A 12709-nucleotide genomic window follows, 5' to 3' on the forward strand; every position below is an offset into this window, starting at 1 on the left:
GAGTTATGGGCACAAAAGCCCGACCGTTGTCTGTCTGACAAGGAGAGAAGAGGAACCGAAGACAAAGAATTTGGAGTTTTGCCCTACTGAAGAACAACGAAATGTGGTGGGAGGTGGAGGGGGAAGTCGCGGTTTTTGCTTGTTTTGCTTTTGGACAGAAAAAACAAAAATGTTTGTATGTCAGTACCTTTAAAAATAAATCTTCAGAATTTTGATGGGGCCAGAGCCTCCCAGCTAGTCTCATCATCTCTGATGCTCTTCTTTTGGAAAACACTTCCGAGGAATCCATCTTCCTAAACCAAAACTCTTACCACTTCACTCATTTGCTCAAAAATTTTCAGGGTGTCCTTAACTGCTGCATGAAAAGTTCCAGTGCCTTAGCTGAACACTCAGCTCTTCTCCAGTTTGGGCTTTTGCAGTTTTCTCTCTTTCTTAGCCCTATAGTGAGCAACAAAGTATGGCAGACCAGGGTCAGAAGGCTTGGATTCAAGTCATGGTTCTGTTAAGTAAGCAGCTCTGTGACTTTAGACAAAGTACGTAAGCGCACTGGACCTGAGCTCCTTATAGTTTATAACGAGGAAGGGGGCGTGTCGCGTAGACTGGATCACTGTAGGTCACCAGCATCTCCAACAAGCTGTGATTCCCAGCACCGTCGCGAACACAGGCAGCATCGTCCCCCTTCCCCTTCTAGGAACGACACGTCTTGGGCGGTCATTCATTTTTCCTGCTCTTCTTTTGCCTTTCCAAACAGACCAGGCTTTAGAAGAACCACAGCGGTAACTCCATGAAGGCCGGCCGCCTCCCGGCCACCAGGGACTCACCTCCCACTCTCCCCTTTCCGTTGGGACCTTTCTCTCCACAGTCAGAATCCGCCACGTAGTAAGTGCCGCTTCCAACCAATCAAGAGGAAGTTAGCTCAGATTTTTGAGGGGCATCCGCCTCCACCAATGATCTTCAAGCCTCCTGTAGAGCCTCGCTTTGAGGGGCGAGGCCAAACAACACGCTGGCCAATCTGCTCCGGGGAAAAGTACTCTAGGAACTGCGGCGCTCACCAGTCAGGTAAGAAGCCTGAGGGGAGGGGCGCTTCTCATTGGTAACCGCTTCCGGAAGAGGGCCGGGCCTCGAGCTGAGGTAATACAATTTGATTGGCAGGCGTGATGTTGACAACCGGGGAAAGCCCACCCTCTCCAACAGGATTAGCCTGGGTGTCCAGAGTGGCGGTGGCCGCAGCCAATCCGAGAGCAGATACACGGAAAACTTGCTCAATGGGCGATGTCCGAGGGAGGCTGTCACTCAGGTGGTGGTGGCGGAGGCCGGGCTAAGACGTGGCCAGGGGAAAGCGGCTGCCCGTTCAGACAGTCGGGGCGGCGGCGGGGTCCCTTGCACGTCCTCGCCCTGGTCGGGGGCTCGGAGCGGCGGGAGAGGCGGGCACCGGCGGCTGCACCTCCATGCCCGCGCGCAGGGCGGGCCGCTGATGGAGCGCGCCACCCGCCCGGGGTCGCTCGCGCGGGCGCTGCTACTGCCGCTGCTGCTGGGGATCGCGGCTGGGACCGTGGCTGCGCGGCTCGCCTCCGACATCCCCGCACCCACCGCGGAGGCGGCGTTCGGCCTGGGGGCGGCGGCCGCTCCCACCGCGGCCGCGCGGGTGCCCGCGGCGGGGGCTGTGACTGCAGCTGAGGTGACAGTGGAGGATGCCGAGGCGCTGCCGGCAGCCGCGGGCGAGCAGGAGGAGCGGGAGCCCGAACCCGAGGACGAGGCCGAGCTTCGGCCGTGCGGCAGGTGAGGGGCTGGGTCTGAGCTCCGGGACCGCAGACCCGGGGAGGCGACCTGTTTATGCGCGTGCACTGCGGAGGACCGGGGGCCGCAGTACCCCCTCGGCTGCGCCCTCTCGCTGACGGAGGAAGGCTGTTGACTTAGGGGCGAGCGCAGGGCCGCCTTTCCATCCCCTGGACCAGGGACGGGCATCGCTCCGCTCCCCGGCGCCCGATCCTCACTCGCAGGCGCGAGCAGCATTCTTGAAGGTGCCTGGGGTTGCTCCGAGAATGGCAGGAAACGTCGCTTTCTCTTGTTCATTGCTTACGTGCTTTATTCATACCCCCAAGGAACTTACATCCCCCACTCCCCCCCCCCTTTTCTTTCTTGAATTTTCCTGTCTTTGCTTGATGTGACAGCTGTTTTGGGAAAGGACTTTACAAAGAGATTTCAACATTTTCCTTTAAACACAACTCAGTAGTGCCCACGGTCCAGGGTTGAGGTCAGTATTTCTCTAATTGAGATCTGCGGAACACCTGCATCAGAACCGCCTGGGAATGCTGGGGACCCTAGGTCCCACTCCAGATTTGCTTAATTAGACTTTCTCAGGGTAAGAACATGGAATCTGGACATTCAAATCCAGACATTCTTAAACACACTAACATTTAAGAGCTATGGGTATATTCTTTTTGGCAGTTCTTTGATATTTGGAGGGTTCACCACATAAACATTTAACATAGGGCTGTCTTGATTGAGTTGCCTAGCCTCCTTGAAGAGGTTACTTCAAGATACATGTTTTAATTTTTAAATTAATTTTTTGGGGTAATTCGATTTATTCATCTATTTATTTAATGGGGAGGTACTAGGGCTTGAACACAGAACTTCATGGATGCTACTACTGAGCCATTCCCTCCTTTCCTCAAGAGACATGTTTTAAAGCACCTTTCAAAGTCTGGATACAAATATAAGGCATTTTAATGGTAAAATATTTTGCAGACAACTATTCCTAGCACACCTGGGGAGAAAGTGAGGTCCCATTTAACAAATGGAATGATAAAAGGAGCATTAGGTAAATTAAACCAAGGAGGGTTAGAATCTGGATTAGAAAGTATTGTTAAGTTTACCATGCAGTAAATACTAGATTATGACAAATTAGATTTAATTTTTCAGTGGAGTATCAGAACCTTGATCTGGTGTGCCTGGACACTACCAGAAAAAGGATAAGTACTAAAATTCTGGACGCACCACATGAATGTTTACATATAGATTTTTTTTTAAGTAGCAAACTTTTGACAGAATTCTCATAGGTTTTGCTAATGAGCTAGCTATTGAGGAAGAGTCTTTTTGGTTACCTTAAACTTCTGATGCACTTGCTCAGCGTTACATGAAGTACAGTAAGATGTTTCCTTTTTTTCTGTGAATACAAGTCCACTGCAGGAGGTGTTCATTGGCACTTAAAAGGCCCCTGCGATGCCCTGGGGTTCCGGGGTTCCAGATGTTAGGTAGTCCCTGCCCTCTAGGGTCCTGCAGTCCAGCAGTGAGGGTTAAATGAGGACCCCCCCCCATGATACTGCAGGGCGGAAGCCATGCAGATTAAGCGCCCTCAGTGTCCCAAGGCTTTTGTGGTCTTCAGTGGGTGGTAGTCGGGGGATGGGATAGGAGAGAAGATAAGAAAAGATCCTGGCAAAATGAGTTGTTTCCTGAGAAGTGGGTAGAATTGTGATGGGCAGATGCTGGCCTTGAGGAAACAGCAAGAGGACAGAAGCTGGAAGGAATGTGTAGGGAACATCATTCTGTTGTGTACATCGTGTGTGTGTGTGTGTGTGTGTGTGTGACCTGTGTGTATGAGAGATACAGACGTACATCCAGGTGTGCCGGGCAGGGAGGCGCAGAAGATGAAGAGAAGACAGAAAAATAGGTTGGGGCCCTATTGTGTATATACACAGCCTTAGGCTAGTAACATCGTCATCACCTGGGAACATGTTAGAAATCCGGGATCGGCGCCACCCAGACCCGCTGAATGAGTATCTGCGGTTTAACAAGATCAGCATGTGATTCACACACATTACAGTTTGAGGAGCGTTGTGTACAATATCTCGAATGCCAGGCCGGGTTCAAGTTCGTGCTTAAGGAATAGTTCTCCGGCCATACTGTGTGTACTGAAAACTTGAAGTGAGGCTACCAAAAGGAATGCGTGAGAGCAGCGCAGATGAGAGGCGGACTGTCGGGTGGAGCTAGAACGGAGGCGGTAGATTTGAGAAGTTGGAGGCAGAATCTCGGTTCCCGGCCAAAGAATGGATTCCTCCGCCCTGGGAACTGCTGTCCAAAGACTGAGCCTGGGTGGCTGGAAGGTGAGAGACGAAGTGGGAAAATTGGGAGATTAGGGGGAGCAGGGAGGAAAAGGTAAGAGGTTTCGTGTTGGACCTGGTGACTTGGAGGTGCAGGCAGGACATCCAGAGGAAGAGACTCGGAAGGTGGAAATGAGTGACTGCCGTGGGAGAGATGTCAGGGTAAGCGGTTGAAACTGTGAGAAGAGGCTCGTGATAAAATCCTCAGGAAATGCCTTGTATTTCAGACAAGATGAGCCAGCAAAGGAGACAGAAATAGAGCTGGCTAGGTTGGAGGCGTAGGGTGAGGACTGAGAAGATGAGGGGTTTGGCAAATGAGGACACTTTAAAGGATTTCAGTAAAGCACCAGATGCTACTCAGATGGCCAGAGGTTTAAGATTCATTCTTTTCGGCCCCACTTCCTCCCCGCCGCACTGTGAAAGCTGAGGGGACCTCTCATCTTATTTGTACATGCAGAGGCAGGAAGCCTGTACCGACAGGTTGAAAAGGAAGAAATAAAAGAGGAGGTGAAGGTAGTTGGCAAGAAGGGGGACCACGTCTTCCTCAGAAAAAAGAAGAGTGAAAATAGAGGAATTTAGCCTGGCGGGGAGTAAATGATTTCTGGCAAACAGACCTGGCTAGGAAGAGAGAGGCCAGGGTTGAGGGGTCTGCCTGCTAGCTTAGGATGGTGTGGAAAGTTTGAGAAGCCTTGAGTAAGTAAATTGATAGAATCAACACAGGATAAGTATGCAAAGTTTATAAAACTTATTTTCTCAGTGCTCTTTAGAAAAAAGTTAAAAAAAGAAAAAAGAGAATATCAGTTCTATAATAATAGACCAATACTCTGTTTATCTAAAGAAGGATTAAGGGGACAAATTTGGATTAACCAAGCATTTATTACAAACAGCTGTGAAGAACTACTGTCCTTGCAAAACTGTTTTTAAAAGAGGGAGATGGGGAATTAAGATCTTTGTTTTTTGCGTGTTATCTTTTGATGCCCAGGAAGTGATAAGAGACTCTCTGGTTCACTTTTATACCCTCTCTTGATGGAATTTTCATTGGTTTCAGTCTAAATGCTTACTCTGCATCTCAAGCATGTGAATGAGTGAATAAATTATTTTTTTTCTCTAAAAAGTAACCTGTTTTTCTGGTAGCAGTCTTGTCAGCGCTTCTTCTGTTAAACGTTACATTTAGTTGGAATTTAAATGAGATGGTCATTGCAGAAAGTTGGGAAGGAAGTTGAAATCTCAGCTCACCGTTAGGTTTTATGCATGTTGGCGTAAGTTACGAGTTACCACATTTCCGACTCCAGCACAAATAGCCAATTGCAGAGTGTCACTTGGGCTTCTTATGACGGGATGGACATTTTCATCTGGACACCTGACAACCTCAGAAGCTGTGAAGGCCTAGTTTTAACTGTGTCACTATCCTGTAAAGTATCTGTTCCTTTTCTTCTGCCTCAAATTCCCCTCTAACAAAAGTATTACTAAATTTGACATTAATCTATGCTGCTTCTTCAATCTGTGCATCTGTAAACCAAAATATGTGGATTTTATGAGGTAACACAAAAATACTTTACAAGTGTAAGATGACTATATTCCTCTTTAACTCTTTCTCCTTTCTGTCCTTTTAGAAACTGATCTGATCTGAATCAGTGGTACAGAAATCTGATGTCCCTCAGATTTTTAGATTTATAATCAAGCTTTTATTTTTTTTTAACTAAAATGACCATTGAATAATAGAATCTCAGGATACAGCATTGAAAGGGAACTCAGTCATCTGCTCACTTTTCTGACCCTAGACTTATAAAGTTGACTAAAAATCACATTTATGATAGTCTTTTTGGGAGGGGGAGGGGGAGGTAATTAGGTTTATTTATTCTTGGAGGAGGTCCTGGGAATTGAACCCAGGACCTCTTGCATGCTAAGCACACACTTTACCACTTGAGCTATTCCCTCCCCAATATGACAGTCTTTTTTTAATTGAAGTATAATCAGTGTACAATGTTGTGTCAATTTCTGGTTTACAGAATGATGTTTCATTCATACATATACACACATATATTCCTTTTCATATTCTTTTTCATTATAGGTTACTACAAGTTATTGAGTTTACAGTAGAAACTTGTTGTTTATCTATTTTATATATAGTGGTTAGTATTTGCAAATCTCAAACTCCCAGTTTATCCCTTCCCACCACCTTTCCCTCCTGGTAACTATAAGTTTGTTTTCTAGGTCTGTGAGTCTATTTCTGTTTTGTTAATAAGTTCATATGTGTCTTTTTTTTTTTATTCTACATGTAAGTGATCTCATATGGTATTTTTGTTTCTCTTTCTGGCTGACTTCACTTAGAATGACGATCTCCAGGTCCATCCATGTTGCTGCAAATGGCATTATTTTATCCTTTTTTATCTCTGAGTAATATTCCATTGTATAAATATACCAGCACTTCTTTATCCTGTCATCTGTTGATGGACATTTAGGTTGCTTCCACATCTTGGCTGTTGTATATAGTGCTGCTATGAACATTGGGGTGCATGTATATTTTCGAATTAGAGTTTCCTCTGGATATATGCCCAGGATTGAAACTGCTGGATCATAGGGTAAGTCTATTTTTAATCTTTTGTGGACTCTCCTTACTGTTTTCTGTAATGGCTGCACCAAACTACATTTCCACCAGCAGTGTGGGAGGGTTCCCTTTTCTCCACACCCTCTCCAGCATTTATTGTTTGTGGACTTTTGAATGATGGCCATTCTGACTGGTGTGAGGTGATACCTCACTGTTGTTTTGATTTGCATTTCTCTGATAATCAGTGATATTGGGCATTTGTTCATGTCCCTATTGGCCATTTATATATCTTCATTGGAGAATTGCTTGTTTAGGTCTTCTGCCCACTTTTAGAATGGGTTGTTTGTTTGTTTGTTTGTTTTGTTACTAAGTTGTATGAGCTGTTAGAAGTCACATTTAAAGAAGAATTTATGCTTAAATTTCAAGGCATGTTTTAAGCCAAAATAAACATACTTCCAGCAAGTAATGGACTAGCCTTCCTGTCTACAATTGTCTCTTTAGCTTAATTGACTCCTGGACTCTAGATAGGATATGTGACAGGACTGAGGAAACTGTTCTGTATTCACACTGGGCACAGAGGGCGACCTCTCTTTATCAGCTGCTATGACCTGGAGCTCCCGAGGCTCCTCATTCCCTAAATACTGCCTGGGAATTCCATCTGCTTTTTTCCTTTTTTTGTAAGAGAGAAACATTTTTATTACAAAACATTTTAAAATACAGAGAGAAGACCTGGTAGGTTTCAGAACTAAATATGAGGGGGGAGACTAATTTTTAATTTTTTTTCACCCTGTTCTATTTGTCAGTAACCACTTTATTTAAAATGTTTCCTAGAATAAAGTAGAAAAAATGCTTTGAAAAATGTTTTAATCTAATAGGAGAGGATGTCTGTCACTCTCATGTGGTCTATAACATTGAAAACTTAGATTGTATTTCTTTAAGGTCTAGCTGACATGTCAAAGTTATAAAGTACAGTTAGTAATTTTTTGACTTTATATTTGTTTTGACTTGGGGCATGGTTAGTCTTGTGATATGTTTAAATAAAGGAAGTTTGATTTGAAAATTTACTTAGTAGGTGAGGACTAAGAAGTCCCATTAGTAAGTTTGTTTTTCAACAAGAATATATGCTTCCCGAGGGTGGGGGTATATGTAGCTCAGTGGCAGAGCATATGCTTAGTGTGTGCGAGGTTCTGGGTTCAATCCCCAGTACCTCCATAAAAAAAATTTTTTTTAATTAAAAATTTTTAAAAAAACCACACAGATATATGCATCCCTGAGTGAGAATGTGTATTTAGATAGAGGATTCTTGGTTACATCAAAAAAGCAAATTTAACCAAATCACAATTTTAACTTTGTGAAAATTATTTTCCCTAAGAAAGGAAATGTACAATTTAAAAATAAACAGTTGTTAGTGTGGAAACTCTTCAATCGATACAGTGTTCTACTGTCACCTGCTCTGGTCCACATGGGAAATTTATCAAGGCAGTAAGGCCCCTTCAAAGTTACCGTATGAAGGAATTCAGCATTTACTTATCAGACTCTGATAAACTTTACTGTAAATAGGCAGGTATTCTGACATAAGTCAGAGCAAACAAAATGTTTAAAAATTGGGTATTCTTTGTGGCCTTAGTTGAGGGCATAATCAGAGCAATAACAGGGCACGTGGCATCTTGATGAGATTTCTAGAAGGGATAAAAGCTGCACATGATAATAATATAGTAGTTGCCACTTATGCAAACTTGTGGTTAATGGAGTAATAGAATTAAAGTTAAAAACCTGAAATTTCAGCTTCAAATTTCTGTCCAAAACCTCTCATTTGGTGCATGACCTTAGGCGAGTCGCCTTTCTTCACACCTTTCTCAGCTCCTTTTCTGTTTTGGTTTTATGTGAATGTTAGTATCTGTTCTAGCAAGATTTTTCCGTTCAGCAGATATTTATTGCATCTTATGAGGGGCTCTGCCCTACTAGGTGCTGAGGGTAGATAAATGACTCCTGGGCTGTCCCTGAGTCCCAGGTTTGAGAGGGAAAGAACAGGTATTAAAGAATTAGCTGAACTAGAATGGATGGTAAATAAGAGGGAGTGAGTGGAAAGAGTGGAGACGTCAAGGGAGTGAGTCCTTGAACGTGAGATGTTAAGGACGGTCTCGGCAGCCGGGCTGATGTGAACAAGGACTCAGAGTGGTGGTCGCCAAGCCAGGGCTCCTGGACCCCTGTGCGCCTGCATACGGGAGATCCCTGAGATTGTCCATCTCTTTCAAATAACCTAATGGAAACGGGACATTCCATGAGGAGAAGGTTAATGAAAAAGTCAAGTTTCTCAGCTTTAAGCTAGAATTTTACCAAACTTAACTAATAATTTTAGCTATTTCTTCCCAGAAGTCTTGACTCTTTTCATTGGTACTTAAATAGTTCCACTGAGGATGGGAGAATTCATGATAAGGGATGTTTTCGGGGCACATGAAATCATTTAAGACAGGAGACAAAAGACAAATTAACAAGGCAACTTTGTTCCAAAGAGTGGGAGCCTAGGTTATGCCAAATCGTGTTAGATTATGTACCATACCAGGCGATGTGGCTTTTATTCACTGGGCACAGGGACCTTCGGAAGGTCATCAGAACTCTGTTGTAGAAACAAAACTGTCAGAAGAGCAGCGGTGGTGGAGATCAGAGACAGGAATCTTCAGGTTTTCTGATGAGAAATGTGAGTCTGTTGTAGGACAAAGGCAGTGGTACTAAAAAAAGGAAAAGATTTAAAGGGAGCTTCAGAAATAGAATCAAGAGCCCCTGACTGGTGGGGAGGGTAGAGCTCAGTGGTAGAGCACATGCTTAGCACGCATGAGGTCCTCGGTCCAAGCTCCAGTAATTTCATTAAAAAAAAAAAAAAAAGGCATGACTGTTGTCTAATGTAGAGTCTGAGGGAGGAAGTAGCTTTGATTTGTGATTTGGATGTTAAGTGACAGTGGATGCAGAAAGCCAGGGGAGAGAAGGGAATTTTCCTGAAGGCTTTGAGGTGATGAGTATGCACTGCTGAAAAATGCAGAATTAGGGTTGCAAGAGAGATGAAATGCATGTAGGTGAGGGAGCTGTTTTATTACAGATAGAGTAAGTGGGGGGCTGTGGGTAAAGCCAGAACTCCTTGGTCTTCTTGTTAGAGATGGAGAGCTGTCAGAATGATGGGTGAGGATGGGGGCGCGGTCCACCATTCCTGCTGCTGCCGCCGGCACGAACCTGATGAGGGGAGAGGGCCTGGCCATTAGGCAGAGGTCATTGCAAACCTTTTTTGAGATGAGCATCAAAGAATCTAGTTATGGGTGAGAGAACAGTGCTTGCTGTTGAATCATCCCAAAATGCCTTTGTAAACTGAGGCAACATATAAGTGAGAAGTTTCAAGAGCTGAGCAGAGTTGATCAATAGGACTTCTGCATTCATGTAATGGATTTTTTTTTTTTAAGCTACAATCTCACAACCCTCTTCTGGAGATGGGACCTGTGAACCTTTACTGGTTTTTAACAAGTGCTCCAGATTATTTTGATGGCCAGATTTGAGTCCTGCTGAGCTGGGTGAAATAGTCGTGTTTCACCCATGAAAAAGCAAGTTGAATGAAGCCCTGGGGATGTGCCCACAGGTCTGACTTCAAAGCTCCAAGTCTCTCCCCTGGAAATGCTGCCTCTGCAGTTTCTTTGATTTTTAAATAAGTTGAGTTTTTCATCTTGTTCATAGAAATCTCAAAATAGGGCAAGTGGATCGTGGGGAGATGAATGGGCTTATATTCTCCCTATTTTGGGGGGGGGGCAGGAGGGCTCATTATCCATCTCAAATTGATGTTTGCTCTAAATACCATATCTTACTGTGACCTCTGGTTGTGCTTTACATTCAGCCCGGGGACTTAGTTTTTCAGCGGTATCTGTCTCCTTGATGCTTCTCTGAACCAACAGTATGTCGATAGCATCTCTCCAAGAATGTGATAAGGTGTAACAGTTTAAGTCATAACATACCTGCTGGCGCTGTTCAGTTGCAGCCACAGCAGAAGGGAAAGTCCCTTCCAGAGACGTGCTTGGGAAGGAGCCCAGGGTGAGTATTACCAGCTTGTGGCAGACGAGGATGAAGAATTTTCTTTTTGACACCTGACAGAGTTTGTTAGGTGATTTTTCTGTTATTCCCCTTAAGAAGGGTTAAAATAATTAAGGATACACTCCTCCAAGAACCAGATTCCACTAAATAGCAACAGTAGCTAATAGAGTGAGGTACTGAATTGTTCCTGCCTGCATGTTTGTATTTCTTTTAATTATTGCTCAAATTCACACGTGCTTTCTCAATATAGTAGTTCATCATCTGAAAAGATCTTGTTTATCTTAATAAGCAGAATATTTGACTCAGTTAAATGCACCCCCACAGAACACTGAAAGGATAGTTGGATATTAAACTCCAAATTACTTAGTAAAATGTTCTCTTATATACACATAAGACGTATGTGTATCTTATTGTTAGATTTTTCCTTGTTTTCAGAGCTAGAATTTTATCATTCTTTCCTGAATATACCTCTAGCGCAAATAACTACATATTCCAAAAAAAAAAAAAAAAAGATAGCTTTGTGAAGCTATAAGTAGAAAACTGAGCATGACAAATGAAAAATGTTGGTTCTGAATTTCTAAAAAAAATAGTATCTGAAGTGTTCCAGTAGTCACCTGAATTTTTCCTGGGTTAGCACTTTGTTTATACTAAGTTTTGTCTCAATTAGAGTGTTTTTCATTCCACTATTTATGGTTCATTATTATTGAACAGAAAAATGAGGTGTTTCTGCAGTGGGACTAGGAAAGAGTGAACTTGGCTCTGAGCTCTTTATCTCTAACTGAATTAGATTCTGTTGCTTTTACTTGTAAATTGGCACATCTAAGGTATGAATTTTTTATACCCTTCATTATAATATAATTTTTAGCTTGCATTATCCTTCTCTTCCTCCAGCTCCCAGTAGATCTCTGTAGAATGCAGGATAATTGTGTGGGGAGGGGAGTCGAGTTGTTCCCTTTCTTTTGGTTTGTTGTCTAAAATGACTAGTTTGTAGTGTGGGAAACTCTTTTCACAAATTAGACTAAGAGTTACCATGTGAAAACTTCAAAGTGAGGGATTAGTATATAGTTGAAGAACTAAAGTAACCCTTTCATTCTCTTGATAAATGTATTCATTTGCTAAACAATTAAATTCTTTGAAAGGTTTTCAGTGAGTTTTACTTGAACTGGTTTGTCTTGGTCAACTTGTAGCTTTACTTTGAATTTGTATACATTGTATATGAAGTCAAATAGATAAAGGTTGTATTTTATAATCCTAACCAGGAACATAACTACACTTGCTTGGAATCTGCATGGTCTTTGAGAAGCAGACAGATATACCTAACAAATTCCTAGAACCAGTGTTCAATACATTGCTTCATTACACAAATATTGATTGAGAGCCTGTTATGTATGTGGGGGCATATGTTCCAGGATGCGAAAGAACAGTGGTTGCAAAGGCCCTGAGGGAAAATCATGCATGATGTGTTTGAGGAATTGGGAGTGTCAGTCTAGGGGCGTTGATTTTGGATCTGTGGACTTTGAGAAGCCTGTCTAACAGACGATCTAAATCTGGTAGGCAGTTACGTTCAGAGTTCAGGGATGTAAATTCAGAATTGGCCAGTTGATAGATGACATTTTAATCTATGAGACTGGCTAAAACCACCAAAGAAAAGTACACGTAGGCAGAGAATATTTTAAGACATTGGAGAGATGAGGCAGGACCAGAAGATGAAACTGAGAAAGAGAAGCACAGAACTAAGAGAAAAAGAATCAGGAGTGGATGGTGCCCTGGAAACTGTGCACAGAGTGGATGGCAGAGGGCAGGAGGAGTGGAAATGGATTGGAAGCTGGAGCTGGGAGAGTGGTTCAGACTGTTTGATCTGGTTCATTTTTTAAGTTGAGGGAAATAATGGCAGGTTTGAAGACTGAGGGGAGTGCTGTGGTAGAGAGGGAATAATTGATGGGAGAGCAAGAGGAGAGATTTTTGAGGAGTGAGTCCTCATGTATGTATGGGG

At 43.4% G+C, this 12709-nt stretch overlaps 1 protein-coding gene across 1 annotated transcript in view; it reads left to right on the top strand.

Annotated features, from left to right (window-relative positions):
* Positions 1-1285: 1285 nt before the first annotated feature.
* The window catches only part of EIF2AK3 (eukaryotic translation initiation factor 2 alpha kinase 3), a 61386-nt gene continuing 49962 nt past the window's right edge, over positions 1286-12709 (top strand). The window contains exon 1 of the mRNA XM_010997866.3: positions 1286-1779. Within this exon, the coding sequence (XP_010996168.3) occupies positions 1475-1779 (305 nt within the window). The 5' untranslated portion in view covers positions 1286-1474. The remainder of the gene's footprint in view (positions 1780-12709) is intronic.

This window comes from Camelus dromedarius, chromosome 33, assembly GCF_036321535.1.
Source record: "Camelus dromedarius isolate mCamDro1 chromosome 33, mCamDro1.pat, whole genome shotgun sequence".
Lineage (NCBI taxonomy): Eukaryota > Metazoa > Chordata > Mammalia > Artiodactyla > Camelidae > Camelus > Camelus dromedarius.